We start from the raw sequence: 16463 nt of genomic DNA, 5'->3' as shown, positions 1-16463 counted from the left end.
GATCTCCCATGAAGGGAACTCGCTGTGTTTCTGCCGTCGGTTCTCCTCCTCCGGTTGTTGATCTCCCGTGGCTTTTCCAGCACCTCGGTGGTGACCGGGGCATACTGGGCCGGCAGCTCAGGATGTGGAGTGTTCCCAGGGACTCTGTAGGGTGATCAAGGCGTTGTGGCAGAGGAGGTACCTCCATCCCCCTGGGAATTCAGAACAGGCAGAGCAGGAGGTTGTGGTGTGGAGAACTCGCTTTGTATCAAACCAGCTGCTTGAGAATTCCGGGAGTGTCTCATCCCTGGGTTCTCCTCTCCAGCTGCATTCTCGTGCTCTCCATGCTGCTTTTCCAGGAACTACATCTTTTCAAAATAACAGTTTTTGGGACTTTTGCCTCCTCAAATGTTTGATAATGTAATTACCACCGTTTATAGGTGCAGAATTGCTGGGCTGAGTTGGTGCCAGTGTTTGCCAAATCCATTTTCTCAGCTCTCCAAAAGTTCTTGGTTGTCCCAGTTCTTGTTTTTATTTCATCTTGCTTTTCTCTGGCACTGTGGATGATATTTTTTTTAAATATTAAATATTCCCTTTTTCTGACATATATTTTGTCACTTACCAACTGTCCAAACTGCTGGCTTGAAACAACTTTTTCCTCTCAGCATCAATCTCATTTCAGGTTTAAACTCTGACTCTGCTGCTGCCTAGTTTTGTTATCCCTCACCTTATATTTAAGAGTAAATTAAAAAAAAGTATTGTCATACATATTATCTATATTTAACTTTCTCAAATACATGCATTTTAAAATTGCAAACTAATAACGACCTGAAATGTTTTATAGAGGCAGCCAAATTTGCATTAAATATATATATATATATTTAATAATTTCTGCAGTCTGAATGACTGCAATTGATACCTGAAATTATTTTACCTTTCCAATAACTCGTACCATGATTTTTTTTCCTGGTGGTGAGGTTGAGTTAAACAAGGAACTTTCTCTTAATATATTTTGAAAGAGAACATGGCATTTTGCTGCAATTACTTGTGTGTTTGCACTCTGGCTTTATTACCAATCTGAACATCCAGGCTTGATGCAGTGCAGTTGTTCCATTGTTCTGGCCCAGCCTTTGGATTTATGGCTGAAGTATTAAAGAGCCCTGAATTTGTTGGCTTTTGTTTGTGGCCGTTGAGCTAAAAATAATCTAATAAGGCTTGTGTCAGGTGAGAGATGCTTAGAAGAATTCCAGGGGAGAAGTTGACATCTCAGCACCGTTCTTTGGAGTGGGGGTTGCTGTTTGCCAATAAAACAGATTATTTTTGCAAAAATTCACCTTCCCTGGAAGAGCTCAAAGAGAAGAAAACAAGCCCTGTCTTGGTTTGGGGCTCTGATTCCTCTTTCCATTTAAAAAAAGCCTCTCTTTTGCAGTTGTAACCTTTTGAAGAGATTAGATTGGACCTCTAAGATAGAGTTCAGTGCTTTAGTGCAATATAATTGGGGAAATACTAAACGCCACTGACCTCATTTCCTTTAGAACAATGAAAATTAATAGTTGCACGTTTTATTAGGCTGATATTCCAGATGTAGTGTACATTTAATTAAGTGTAGTTTCCTTTTGGTTATGGTATGTGGCTCTGCTTTTTGTCGCAAATTCTTTCTAGTTTTACAGTTTTCCACATGTTTTCTTTCACCATTTATGATTTTTTCAAAGCGGGGCTATAAGGATTTAAATCACTTTAGCATGCAGCAAAACAGTTCCCATTCAAACAATAAACGCCATTTTAAAAAGCCTTTAGATCTTCTGTCACTTCATAAATATAAATGTATAAAAACATTATGCAGTTGTAGTGCCCACCTGCTAATTAAATGCAGATTTCCTCAAACTTGTTTTAAAATCCGCTTATTTGTTTCAACTCAGTCTCTGCTCAGAATACATATGGCCCTTGTGAAACTAATTATGCTTATGGAGCAGCTGTTAAATTTAGTGCAACTAATTTTATCCAATATTTTACATTTTAATTGATTACCTGTGAAGAAATTAGCAAATTAACACTTATTGTGCAGTAACTGAATGGGCTTTTATGGAGACTTTCAATTTTTACAAGCGGCCCGAGTGTTGATGGAATAAAGCCATTTCTTAGGGTTTGAGATAGGGAAGTTATTGGTGAGCCTTGATTATCTGGTGTGAGAATTTAGGGATCCTGAGTGATGCCAAGCATCTGTGTGTTCTGTAACTTAGACATGAAAAGCAGATTGGAAAGTAATGGCTTTTCACAGAATTTTGGGAACATATGGGCTTATCTGGATCTAAGAACTCTTTGAAGATCTTTGAACTTGACTAAATGACTTAACCTTTGGCATGGTGGGTGGGTGTTTTGGGTGTCGTCTGGGGGGAAGGGGATCCTTGCTGGAAGTCTCCTCTCCAGCTTCATTTTTTGGTGGTTTTTTGTTTTTCTCCAGTAGTTCCATAATTTGAACATTTGGGGTCTTGCTTTAATAGGACTAATTGTGATTCTTGTTATTTTTCAAAGTAGATAAAATAGAAAATCTGTCTTCTCTGCCAGATCTGTGGACTTTTGTTGTGGTTCAGTGATGAGTTGGGGACACAGATGACTTTTGGGAGCTCCATTTCAGGAAGTTTTATCTTTATTTCTTGTCCTGTAGATCTTGTAAGATACTTTAATAGGAATTAAAGGCAGCTCACAAGAAGGGCAAAGAGGGACTTTTCCCAGGGCATAGAGTGATGGGACAACTGGGAATGATCTAAAGCTGATGGAGGGGAGGTTTAGGTGGGATATTGGGAAGAAATTCTTCCCCATGAGGGTGCTGAGGCACTGGCACAGGGTGGTGCCCAGGGAAGCTACTTTTAGTTTTTAAAAGCTGTTTCCTGTATATAAATATCACCTGCCACCAGTTCTGCACAGACATGGGAATGAGCAGAAATCCAGGAACTGAGCATCCAGCCAACCTGAGCCGACTTTGTTATTTGCACCTGCAAAAGGTAGATGTGAACTCAAGTTCAGATTTGAGCTGAGAAACTGAAGTTCTTTAGCAAATAAATATTTGAGATTCCTCAGTTATTCCTGTTGGGAGGACTGTGCCCTTCAGCGAGGAGAGGCCTTGCATCAATTAAAGGTGACTTCTGTTGCTGCAGGGCTTTGTTTGTTTTGTTGTTTGGGGGGTTTTTTCTGCTTTGGACTTATCTTACCTGCAGAGTTCTGAGAAACCAGGGTTACCTGGGAATAGTGGATTTAGGGCAGTGCTGCCTCATCATGGTGCTTGTAAAAACAGTGTCTCTGTGCCAACCAGAAAACAGATTTAATATCCAGAATGCTCTTTCAAGTCAAAACTTCCCCTGCCTGAGGAGTAAGGATGGGTGGATGGACACTTCTACATTTGTGGTGACACACTAAATATCCATTTTGAGCCAGCAAATGTTCTCTAGTTAATAATACAGCACTGCAGTGGTAATTTGAGCTATTTATCAGTGTTAATAGAGTGACCAGTATGGGGGAGCTGCTGTTGGAAGGTGCCAGCTGCTGAAACAGGAACCCAGCTCTGACCTCTGGAGCTGCTCCTGGCAGGAATAGGGACCTGAACTCCCATGTCCTGGGCGAATTCCAGGAATGTAATTTATAGCCTCATCTGGACGTAGGATTTTCTTTTGCTTAGTCTATTGTTGAGCTTTATTAAGCAGTTGTTGCTTTATAAAAGGAGGGATTTTTTTCTGTGTGATTTGGCTTCTAAAGGCCTTGGGAGTTTCACACTCCAAGAGGTGCTAAGAAAACTTTTTACACTGTTTTAAAAATTTCCCCATTTCCCTCAGCACTTAATGAAACTTTCCATGAGGTGTCATCAGAACTTCGATGGGGATCATGGAATTGCAGAATTATGGCATGGTTTGGGTTGGGAAGGACCTTAAAGCCCATCTCATTCCAATCCCTGCCCTGGGAAGGGACATGCTCCAAAGGCCAGGGTGCTCAGGTGGGAGAAACCAAGGAAAACTTGACCTGGTTTTTCTTAAATATCCCATGTCTGCTCAGGTGTCATTGATCCATGATAAATTGCTAAATAAAGTTTAGAAAATCTTCTGCAAGAAATTCAGGAGTAGTGAAAGCACTTTGGACACACAGAGAACCAGTCCTAATGCTGCTCGATCTTTTTTTCCTTCAAGTATGTCAGGAACAACATGAATTTGTTGCAGAGGAATGGACAACAGGACTGAGAATGGAGTATCCTTTGTCCATGGAGGAACTCAGCTTAGTGACCAAAGCTCTGGGCAGTAGTAGCAACCAAAGCCCAAATATATCCACAAACCCCCTGTGTGCAGCTTTTGCATTATTGGACCTGCAGAGTTGGAACATTCACACATTTCTTGCCAAAATGCCTTTGAGGTGACCAAATCGAAACATTGAGAGGTTGGTTTGGCCACATCACTTCTGGTTTTTCTGGATTTTGTTGAACGTCATTACTGGTAGTAACATATTTAGTGTGTAAATAGAAGCATTTAGTAGCAGCCAAATTCTTTAATTATTTTCCAAGCCGAATTGATCAGAATTCAGGAATTTAAAGCTTAATGCTGAAGGAAAAATTTCCTTCCTTTCCTTCCCCAGTACCTCCAAGATGACTTTGTTGACGGATGAAACCTGTGTTGTGTGTTTTAAATTATTTTGCATCTCTCTTCAGAGCAGGAGCAATGTTTTCTTTTTCCCTCCTTTTGCTAAGCTGTCAGTTTAAAGGTGTTAAATTGACCCACGTGTTACGTGAATAAACACGCTATTGATGAAATACTTACATCCAAATGAAAGAACACACTCTAACAAGGCTGAGGTGCAGTGCTGCTGAGAAATGGTGAGCTCTGATGCTGTGGGGTTTGTGCAGGTCCCGCTCCCGAGGCCGGCAGCGTTCCTACAGCCGCAGCAGCGAGAGGTCCGGCCACAGGAGAAGCCCCAGCGGATCCCGGGAGCGCCGCAAGGGCCGGGACAAGGCCAAGGAGAAGGGCAAAGGGAAGGAGAAGGAGATGTATGGCACCAAGGTTGGGTGAGTGAAGCAAGAAATGATGGAACTGCGGCAAAACCAGGCAACAACTCCGTGTCTTTTTATTTTTGTAATCGTTGTCCCTTAAATGATCACCTTAAATTCTGTTTTATATAAAGGAATTATTTAGCATATTCGATTTTGGGCTTTTTAGGATTTTACAGTTCTGCAATGTGACAACGTTTCACACTGAGTGATGGTTTAATTTTCAACCCTTTTCCCCTCTTGGTTTCAGGTGGGCTAAAGAGCTTTCTGCCATTTGTTAATAGAAACATTCTTCCCATATATAATAGCCACAATTTAAGGGAAAAATGAGGAATATTGGAAAGTGTGAGGACTGTTTGCTATGAGAAGATGGATTTTGCAGTTCACACACACCTACACCTCCTCCCAGTGGCAGAAGTTCCTCCTGGGCTTCAGCTGAGGCTCAGAAATGCAGTTTCAGATGAGCCTTGCTCTGGGTGAACGACGGGAGCCTTTGAGAACCTGCTGTCAGCAGATTCCTGCTTGGAATAAGTGGGACTGTTGATTTCAGGAAAGGCAGTTGATGTAATTGCCTCTGCTTTATGCATCAGCTGCTCGAGCAGCCTTTACTGGGGTGTTTGTCTTTTCCCTGTTTGTCTGATCCCTTCCAAACAAGAACACACTGGGGTGTCACTTCATGAACTTCCCTTGAGCGGACTCCCGCTGAGAAATGCTCCTGGGGAATTTCTAGAGTGGCATCTTCCACCCACATGTGGGCTTCTGTTGGCTTCTGGAATTTTCCCTTAGTTCCCTGTGGCAGCAGGAAAATTCCTGGTTAAGCTGGACCCAGTTTGGACTCTCCAAACAGATGAATTTCTAGCCCCAGGGTCTAGATCAGCATTGAAAGTCTCGTTATTCTACAGAGCCCTTCTAGAACCGCCAGCATCAGGGGATCTGTAGTGGAAACAATGCTGTGACCTCAGTATTTGGAGCAGATCCTTCCTCAAAGGCACCTCAAGGACCAGGTCTAGCTCCCAGTTTAAATTCATGGCTGTTTGGAATGTATTTATTCAAAATAGCTGCTTTGGAGCCGTAATGAAGATCAGCCTGAAGCCAGATTGTGGGAAGATGGAACATAAATTCTCAGGTGCTGCTTGACTTTATAGTTTAACTTTGCATAAAAGGAGGTATTTCAGCTTGGCAGCACTGCAGCTTATCAGAGACTTGTTGTGTATTTGGGGCTTTACTGCTCCTCTAAAGCACAGAATCAAAATGCATTTTTTTTTCACTAATTAAGCAGGAAATTTGTTTGTGGCTCCTGTAAACCCTAAGGATGATTTTCTGTCCTGTGCTTGGCTTGGGTGTGTTTGTACATGTGAGGGGGAAATGCCTGTGCTTGGGGTTTTTTTGGAGGCAATGTTAGGTTCTTTCAAGGGAGATCTTGTCGCAGCAAACATCTCAAGAGAGATTTCAGGAGTAAAAACTGAAAATTGCTGAAAAAGTAGTATTCTGGGCATTGTCCCTTGGCATTCCCCATTTCAGTGGTGATTCTTTAATGTCGAGCACTGAATTTCTGGACTGTTGAAGTGTCAGCTGTTCTTGGGGATGGGCTGTGGTACAGTTCAACTCCTCTCCTCTTAGATCCCAAAATGTTTTAAGGGGTGTTCTACTTTTCCAGCTGTTATGGAGGGAAATCATGGCAGCAGCTGCTTGGAATGTGGGTTGGGAGCTCATGGCAGCTCCATGGAGTTCCCTCCACTCCCAAATCCCACCTTTAGACCAGCAGCATCTACATGCACGAAGTCTTCAGCTGTCCAAGTCTGCAAAAGTGAAGGGTTTTCTAGTACTACAATGTTTTTCCACTGATTTTTTTACTAATCAGAGCATTACATTCATCTTTTATTTATGCTTTTTGAAATGCACTTGTTTTAAAACAACCTGCAGACGTGTCTTCATTGACCTGGTTGGGTGTGCTGTTGAATTTTGATGCTTCAAGTCTTGATCAGCTTCGAAACATGCAAATTCTGTTGTTCTGAGCTGTGTTTTTCAAAAGGCTCCTTGTTCACTGTTAAATGGGGGGGAGAAAGCTACTAAAAGCTTGTTAGTTTTAAATAGCTCTTCCTAGATTTATGGGTCTCATCCTTGCTGGTGTAGTAGTGGAATTTTGGATTACTTCTCCGAGTGATTTTGACAATTTTTAATGGAATAAATTAAGAGCAGCTTCTCAGTTGTTATGAGAAAAGAAGTGGTGAGCCATTAATCAAACCTGACCACTGCTTTAATTTCTGATCCTTAATGAGGTTATTGGTACATTTGAGCATTAATGGTTTCACAGCTTCTTAAATACTTTGACAGGTCCCAGAATCCTGGAATGGGTTGGGTTGGAAAGACCTTAAATCCCATCTCATTCCAACTCCTGCCATTGGCCAGGGTGCTCCAGGTGGCCTTGGGCACTGCCAGGGATCCAGGGGCAGCCCCAGCTGCTCTGGGCACCCTGTGCCAGGGCCTGCCCACCCTCACAGGGAACGATTCCTTCCCAATATCCCATCCATCCCAGCCCTCTGGCACTGGGAAGCCATTCCCTGTGTCCCATCATTATTCCAGAGTTGAAGAGTTCATTGTTCAAACACAATCTCCATTTTTCCTTTGAATTCCACACTTTAGGTCTTTGGAGTTTCGCTGAGGTCTCTCTGTGTAGGGGCCTTTCTCCAGAGGCATTTCCCCAAATCCCTTGGAGCTGGATTTCCATGCTCAGTGCCTCGTGGATGGGACATGGGTGATTGATGGCTACTGATGAGTTTTTCACAGTTGGCAGAAAACATCGGGGTAGAGTGGGAATGTTGGACTTCTCCGAGTTTGACAGCAGTCAGACTCACCTGGAGCTTGGCACATCGTTAATTTTCCCTTCCTTCTTCCCACACGGTGCAGCAGGAAGTCATTTATGGTAATTGCCCCTGATTTGCATATAGGTTATGGAGTTGTGTGGTGCAGAGCACCCCCAGAACCCCTTGGAAGCGCGTGTTGGGATCAAAGGGGGCCGTGCGCGCGCTGTTGTCTGACACCGAGCGGGGGTGTGTTGTTTTCATTAAACATTTATCACACTCCCAGCCTGACAGCAGGAAACTCTGGGCTTGGCTGACATGTTTTCATGCAAAATTTATTGGGGAAGACGAGTGTTGGAAAGAGAGAGATCTTGTTGCTTTTCACCAGTGGCAGAGGGGGAGTGTTTGGTTGGGAGGGAAGATTCCTCTGGCACGTTTGGAGCGTGTGTTACACCAGGAGCTGAAGGGTTGGGCTTTAAAGGAGCAATAAAACCAGCTTCAAATTGTTTATTCTGAGGAATGGCTTTGACAGATCACATAAATGTTCTTTTGGTTTGGATTCTGCTTGGTTTTAACCAATTACGGTCCCATAATGACAAAATAAGTTGATATTTATAAATTCTGTGCTGACTTAATAGTAGGGACTAATACGCTGAATTTCATCATACTTCATGCATGTGAATGTAAACTCTGGTATTTAAAACTCTTTGCTGAGAAAGCTAGGTATTATTTTAACTTCTGCTGTATAAACCACTTCTTTTTGACAAAAAGTGATCCTGTAATTGCTGGATAACCCACTACTGGGAGTAAAGCACTACTGATTACTCACCTTTAATGGAAGGTGTCCCTGCCCATGGCAGGGGGGAATGAGATGGGCTCGAAGGTCCCTTCCAACCCAAACCATTCCATGATTTTGGCAGCTGCTGGCTCTGGCATGTTGTGAGTACCAAATCTCAAGTGTTCCACCTGCTCTGGGATTGTGAATAACTTTATTTTTTTCAAAGTGCATGAAATGTGTTCATTTTCTTACAGAGTTTGAGTATTAGAAAATAGTTCTAATGTCCAAGGAGTCTGCTACTGCTGCTATTGTGGTGGATAGACTTGTAAAAAAAGTTTCCTGAATATAAAACAACTTAAAAAGTTGTTTTTTGTAGCTCTGTTGTTGCTTTTATAGAAAGGATCTCTTCATCACCTGCCTCCTACCATGGCCCTAAAAAAGGTTTTTCCAGCAGGGAAAAATGAGAGGTGGGAGGTGGGTCTGCCATTCCTAATGTCATTTCTAAATGCTTTTTAGCCTGAATAGCATTGAGGATACTGCACAAAACTTTTGTAAACCTTCCTGAATCCAAGAGTTGTAGCTGTGGTGGTTTAAGGTTACATGAGAGGCAGAATTGGCTGGGAAAAATAGGATTTTTTTTTTTTTAGATCAGCTGATGTAAGTAGGGAAAAAGTCATGCTTGTAAGGATGTGGGGCCTTCATCACGTCTGAGGCTCCCTCAGCAATCCTGAGGGAATAAATTCAGGCTGGGAGCAATCCTTGGGGTGCCACCTGTTTATGTTGGTGGCAAAAAGAGGGACAATCATCACAAGGGGTGCCTCTCAAAACCCATAAAATGTTGGTGTTTATGTGATCCAGTTCTACACAAACACAACTTCTGGAGCTGTTGGCCCAAGATACTTGTGTTCACTCCTCCCCATTCACTTCCAAGTGGGATTTTGTCACACCAAGGCTGATTTTGTCTCTAAGACCTTTTCCTCAAAATCTTACCTGACAAAATCCATTTCTCAAGGAGCAGAAATGTGCAAATACAAATTGACGTTCAGGGTGCTACAATGTTTAATTTACACTGCTCAAGTCTCGAATTCAGGAGTTCTTTTTGATTATTTGGATTTTCTTTAGTGTTTAAAATAAAGTTTATTTCCTTATTTTATGAGGAAAGTATAGCGAAAGTACATTGTGTTTAGTTTGTAGCTCAGGAGTCCAAAAGGAAAATTTATTTATTTTGTAAGGTTTGATCCCAAATATAATAAATAAGGACTTCTGCAGGCCTGGAACCTTGCATGCTGTGTTTCAACCTTAATCACATTCTTCTTGTTGAGTTATAGGCATCCTAGAGGAGGTGCTTCCAGGAAAATGATGGCAGAGCCTTTCCTGCAGTAGAAATGGGCTTGGTGGGAATTGCAGAGTCTGTGGCCAAAAGTCCATCTTAAACATGGAAATTCATAGAAAAGCTGGAGAACTTCTTTAAAATCTGTTTAAAATTAGCAACTGCATTTTGAATGCTGAAACCAAACTACTCCATCCTGTGGTGGAAAATAGTTTGAGTGCTTACAGGAGAAATTTCTTTGTTCTTTTGTCAGAGGGGAAAAACCTTTCCTTAATCCAAGAGGGTTTATTTTCAGTGTCTGGACTAAATTACTAGGACTTTACAAGAGCTCTGGTCATGCTGTTGAGAGGTGCTTGTAGTAAAGTTTTAAGATGCTTGGTAGGACTTCCTTGTTCCAGTGATTTCTTTTGGTAGCTTCTTGAGGAACAGCTTCTAAACTTTTATGACAAGTTGAGCCCCTTTGTCCAGCCTGGGATGCTCCAATGACTGTCAGGCACTTCCTTTGACTCCAGGTGGGTTTTCCAGGAGCTTTAGGATGTATTGTCATGGCGAAGGAGTCACTTATCCACAATAAAACCAAAATACCTCTTCTATTTATTAACTTATTCATTTATTCTTGCTGCTTTTGCCTTCCTCTCTGCCTCCAGCCTGCAGGCAGAACACAAACACGAGGTGACTAAAGCAGGTAATGAAGAAGTCACCTCGTAGCTGTGGCGGGTCTCTGAGGTGAGCCCAGTGCAGAGAGCTTTAATCACTTGCCCTCTCAGAATCCGCATTTCCTGATGGAAAAGGAGCTGAGCAGTTTGGAGTGCTTCCCATGCAGGTGCTCAGAGGAGAGGAAGGTTCCTGAGAGCATCCAGGGCTTGGAGTGCTGAGGGAGCCACGTGGGCATGTTCGGGGTGATGGACGAGGAGTCGAGGAGCTCTGCTGGAAAAGCTGTTGGTGCTGGAAGGCAGAAGGAAGCAGCTGAGAGGCCAAGTGAGGACAGTTTCCTCTCCAGTAAGTCAGCCAGAGCTAATGGGAAGCAGAGGAAGGGTTTTCCCTGAAAAGGACTGAGACCTCCATATGCCCAGAGCAGCTCGAGGGTCACTTGCCTTTGACTGAGATTTGTTGCTATTGTTGTCTAAGCTGTGTTGGCCTTGTTTTTCTTTTTGTTTGCTAAAAATCCCCTTTTAGGACTCAAAAGACTGGCCATTTATTTAATAGGCAGCAGCATATGGGATGATTTCTTTTCCTTTCACTCCCAGACAGCTGGAAAAGCCAGCGTGGATGGGACACGTGTGTAAACTGTGGAGCAAAACTGTACAGGAGGTGCTGGGGAACCACTGGCTCTGGCAAATAAATAGATTTTAGTCCAGAGTAACCATTTCATTTTCATTCATTAAGTACTTTTTGTGCTAAGTACAGAAATCTAAGTTTTGTGTTCAAATTCTGCAGTTCAGACTGTCAGTTAGTGATGGCTGTCAAAGGAGCTTCCCTGCTAAATTCATGGACTATGTTGAGGGAATTATATTTCTCCCTATTTCCAGAAATAGGTTTTGGAATGCATTTGAAGGCAGTATCTTCAAAGACACACATTCTTTTAAGCTGTTTAAAATTTTCCAAACTATCTGCTCCTTAAAACTGCCAGCCACCATGATTGTCCTTTTATAACTATATAATTTGCATTATCCTGGGCTTTTAATGGAATCATTCCTTGAACGTGGAGTATTCCTGCTGAAAGAGGGTTTTGTTTGCCCACATGTCCAAATACACACATGCTCTGAATGTAAACATGGAGTTTTGGGGTGTTTTTTTTTTTTTTTTTCCCGGGACACCTTGTGCTGGGAGAGCAGCTGACTATTGTTTTAATGGCCTCCCTTAATCTGGGCAGGAGGAATCCAAACTGAATGATCCGGAGCTGTGCAAATCCAGTTAGTGTGAGCTGTAATCTCTTTACTGGGTTTAAGTAGTTGGAGTGGCACTGAGACACCCTGCAGATACTGAGCAGCAGAGATACAGTAATCACCTCACCGTGCTCCCTGCTCTGCACCCCGCAACTAAACCCACAGTCCCCAGCAAGGATTTAGGGAGAGCCCAGCCCCAAACCTGCAAACTGCTCCTCAGAGCAGGCAAAGGAGAGGCAGGTCACAAACAGCCCATTGAAAGGATAATGCTGTGGTTAAAGTGAAATTGAAATCCACGTTAGGATATTAAACTCTCTGTTGCACCTCGTATTTTGGATTGGGAATGCTTTTTCTGGAATGAGTTTACCTGCTATGGAGATTATAAACCATCCATGGCTTTGATTAGGAAGGGAAGGAGAATCTTTGTTTGAGGAAAGCATTTCTAATCCTGGTCTAATTTTGGACCTTTCTGTTAGTTGGAATTACAAAATGATGTGACAAACTTAAATGAAATAATCTAAATTGTTGATCAGTGATACAACATGAGGGAATAGTTTTAAGTTAAGAGAAGAGGGATTTAGATGAGATATTGGGGAGAAATTCCTGGCTGTGAGGGTGGTGAGGCCCTGGCAGAGGTTTCCCAGAGCAGCTGTGGCTGCCCCTGGATCCCTGGCAGTGCCCAAGGCCAGGCTGGACACTGGGGCTTGGAGCAGCCTGGGACAGTGGGAGGTGTCCCTGTCCTTGGGAGGGTGTGGAATGAGGTGGTCTTTATGGTCCCTTCCAACCCAAATCCCTTTGGAATTCCATGATTTACTTCCAGGCTCTGGTTTCATCCTTGGCACCTCCTGGTTCTGTGCAGGGCAGGATGTTCCTACTCAGCAGGAGTAAAGCCCTACAGATGATCTGTGCACACATTTTTCTGCTTCCACACCACTTCATTAGAGGAATTTTCCATTGGAGTGGGGAGGTTCTTGCATCTTCCCGAGGAGAAGAGGCTGTCCAACCTAAGTTTTCCTTTCTGAGAATTTCTGAGAGGGATTCCCATAAGGGAGTTCCAAATGCAGAGGGTGCACTTGATTCTCATGTCCTTCTCTGTTCACTGAGAATCCTCCAACCCACTCTGGGAATGAAACACCTCCAGTTCTCCAGCAGAATCCACCAGCCCATGGAGTGGAGTCATCCATGTGACAATAATTCAGCATCATCTTGGGTTTTTTCCCTTTTTTCCATAGACTGTGGCAACCTGATGCATTGCAGTTTTTCTGGGGGAAAACTCTGGGGTTCCCTTCCACCTCAGCCATCAATTTTTACATTATTTGCAGTGTGAAAACCAACACCTTTAAATATCTGTGAAGGACGAGGCTGGGAAATGCTTGGGTGACTTCCAGGGTAGAAATGGGAGACCCAGAGGGAACACCTTGGATGTGCTGGGGATTCTCCTGGATCCTGCCTCCCTCCTCAGCTGCTCCCAGCAGCTGAAGTTCTTGTAATACAAGGCCCATTTAATGGTGAATTACGTTGGGAATGATTTTCCCTGGACGGAAATGGAACCAGCAGGATCAGTCCATTCTCTCCACGTGGATTAAGGAATTGATCAGGAAGGTCTGCCGTGGCTGCTCAGATCAGAATCTTTTGAGGCTGCTTAATGGGATCATGCTGTGTCCAAGAGGGAAAAGGGGGTCTTCCATTGATTCCTGTCAGGTGGGCATTGCGCTGTGCTTTGAGAAATATTAGAGAAATGCCGACCATGGATTTATGGGAGAGTGTTCAGCACAGGGATGGGGAATGCAGGGGCAGGAGTGAGAAGGCTTCGTGTGCCTGTCTCTGCCATCTCCCTTTTTTGTTCTTATTTCCTCCTTTGCTCTGCCTTGTCCAAGGGAAAACCTTTATTTCCTGACCACATTAAGCAGTGCTAAAAAAACCTGGATGAAGTTTTGGATAATGTTGCAGTGGGAGTTTGTGCTGGGAGTTAATTTACAGGTCCCCTGTGAGTCAGGGGCATGAAGATGGAAGAGAAGGAAGGGGTTTATATAGAGTGGGAACCACTAAATCTGATTTTAAAAGGTCACAATGTGGTTTTTTTATTGAGGAGGACAAAGGATTAAAGTCCATCAATTAATTTATTTAAAAAAAACCAAAACAAGCTTTAGGCCCCAGAGCTTGTTGGAAACTCTTTCCATGAGCTTTAAAGGTTATTTTAATAATTCTGCTACTTTTTTCTTTATTTTTAAACGTTCAGGCCACAATAACTCAGTACATTGATACTAGATAATTAGGTCTAGAAGATAAAGGCTTGCAATTTTATATGCTATGTATTTTATATATAATTTTTGAAAATTGCATGTTTTATGTTTGCACTGTAACACATTCTGACTCATGGAAGTGCCTTATTTTTAGGTTGTGCTTCTCACCTTGCTTAAGGGAGAGAAATTTTCTTCTGACAAACTTCCACAGGTTTTGAAAAATTTATTAGCTCCAAGCCTCATCCAGCCTGGCCTTGGACACACAGGGATCCAGGGGCAGCCACAGCTGCTCTGGGAATTCCATCCCAGCCCCTCCCCACCCTCCCAGGGAACAATCCCTTCCCAATATCCCATCCATCCCTGCCCTCTGGCACTGGGAAGCCATTCCCTGTGTCCTGTCCCTCCATGCCTTGTCCCCAGTCCCTCTCCAGCTCTCCTGGAGCCCCTTTAGGCCATGGAGGGGCTCTGAGCTCTCCCTGGAGCCTTCTTTTCTCCATGGTTGGTTGGTTCTCTTTCTTCTCTGTACTGCAAGTTTTGGAGCAACTTTTGGGGCATGGGCCAGGCTCTGCTCTGGGGGCCCAGCAGTGGCACCAGGGGAACAGGCAGGGACTGATCCCAGCAAGTTCCACCTGGACCAGAGAGGATGTGGAGCCTCCTGGGGAGAATTCCAGTCCTGTGCCTGGGGATGGCCCTGCTGGAGCAGGGAGGTGGGACCACATGAGCAGCGTGGTCCCCTCCAGCCTGAGCTGTCCTGTGCTGTGGATGGAGCAGAAATCTGGGAAGAGCTGCAGTGATTCCTCCCTGGGAAATGAAGCCCCTGCTTGCATTGGAGCTACTTTGAGCTGTGCTGATAAGGGGAATTAATCACAATCTGTATAAAATTTTTAAAATATATCCTCTCCCTTCAGTGCTTTTCAAAGCTCTGTCCAAATGGCGTTTTTAGCAATTCTGACAATTTTACTTGCCTTGGATGAATGATCCTTCCAGTAAGAGCCAGTACTTTTGCTCCAAAGCACCTTCCCATTTGGAGGCTATGTGGTGAAATCCCCTTTTCAGTCAGGCTGGGAATGGCCATTTTGGGAACACAGGATCCAATTTCAGCGTGGCAGTTTTCACACATGATCCCAGTGATATTCCTGTCTGCCAGGAGAAATCCAGGGCTCAGTTTTCCAGGCTGCCTTCTCCCTGCTCTGCCTTTAATCTCGCGCTGTGTTTATGTAATGCAATAGAAATGTTGCTAACGTGATTATACTTTTCTATCTTATTAGCTCCAATACTGAGCACAATAAAATGGAAAACTGTTTAAATGTTATGTTTAAGTGCTTGAGATAAGAGTTCTTGTAAATGAAATGTGATTACATTTCTGTAATAGATCTTCTCTGTCTGCTCGGACTTTGTTGAGCAATGTAATTCTTTTGGGATTGCTGGTTCTAAGTTTGATTTCTTTTCTTTCTTTTTTTTTTTTTGTAGAAATAGCCATGTAAAATGCTACACACCGCCAGACAATGAGCAGAAATCTCTTGAAAAGGCAGGGTTTCCTGTGTGAGGCACAAAACCATTGCTCCATAGTTTTCTTTGTGATAACCAATTTGAATTAAACATAATTCCCCAACATCACCTTGAATTTCCATCTGTGTAACCCCGATGTTCTTAAGCGTTTTGCATTTACCTAATGCTCTGGGCTATTTTCCCTTAGCATGTATGGCAAACTGTGACTATCTCCAAACTGGAGATGATATGAATAACAATTGTTTGCTGATATTCCCCTGTATCTCCCTGGATAACCTGCAGTCTGCAAAGGCTGAGTAAGTGGCAGATAGCTTTTGTCATCCCTTATCCGGGCTGTACACTTGTAAGGAAGAGCAGGGATAATCGCCTAAATCTAATTAGGGGTTAAAAGAGGCCATGACTGTGATGTGGCAGTGAGACACCTTACTGTAGCAATCCTGTTTGCATTAGAAAAATAAGGTTGTCATATTGATTATTCAAATGAGCTTACATTGGCCATGGCTCAATGGCTGCATCGCAGCTGAAGCACTGGAAGGTCCCAGCTTTGGAGCAATACATTATGTGATGTCTTGTTTGCTAATTTAAGGGGTTTAAAACTAAGGCTGAGGGAGTTTTATCATGAGAATTAAGGGTTTAAGTGACCACTGGAAAATGAAGTTGAGCTTGCCTGGGTGATGGTTGTGATTGTGGGAAGCCATTCAATGGAGGCCAATAAATTTGCTTCACGTCTTTTATGGAAAAAATCAGTATTGGAGTTAACAGATCTTGCTTGTGCATTAATTGATGTTTAGTTCAAAGTCAAACAGCGCTGAAAAGAGTAAAGTAATTGCATTCAGATCAATTCCACATCCAAGAGATAGCGAATTCCCTCGGCTCTGACTTTGGGGGCTCTATTTTAATTTTAAAAAAATATC

The 16463-nt window shown here is 43.1% G+C and overlaps 1 protein-coding gene across 1 annotated transcript in view; it reads left to right on the top strand.

Annotated features, from left to right (window-relative positions):
- The window catches only part of RSRC1 (arginine and serine rich coiled-coil 1), a 100545-nt gene that overhangs the window by 19055 nt on the left and 65027 nt on the right, over positions 1-16463 (top strand). Inside the window, exon 5 of the mRNA XM_032119724.1 lies at positions 4862-5020. Coding sequence (XP_031975615.1) covers positions 4862-5020 — 159 coding nt within the window. The remainder of the gene's footprint in view (positions 1-4861; positions 5021-16463) is intronic.

This window comes from Corvus moneduloides, chromosome 10 (genome assembly GCF_009650955.1).
Source record: "Corvus moneduloides isolate bCorMon1 chromosome 10, bCorMon1.pri, whole genome shotgun sequence".
Taxonomy (NCBI): domain Eukaryota; kingdom Metazoa; phylum Chordata; class Aves; order Passeriformes; family Corvidae; genus Corvus; species Corvus moneduloides.
This window is presented reverse-complemented; position numbering and strand designations above follow the sequence as displayed.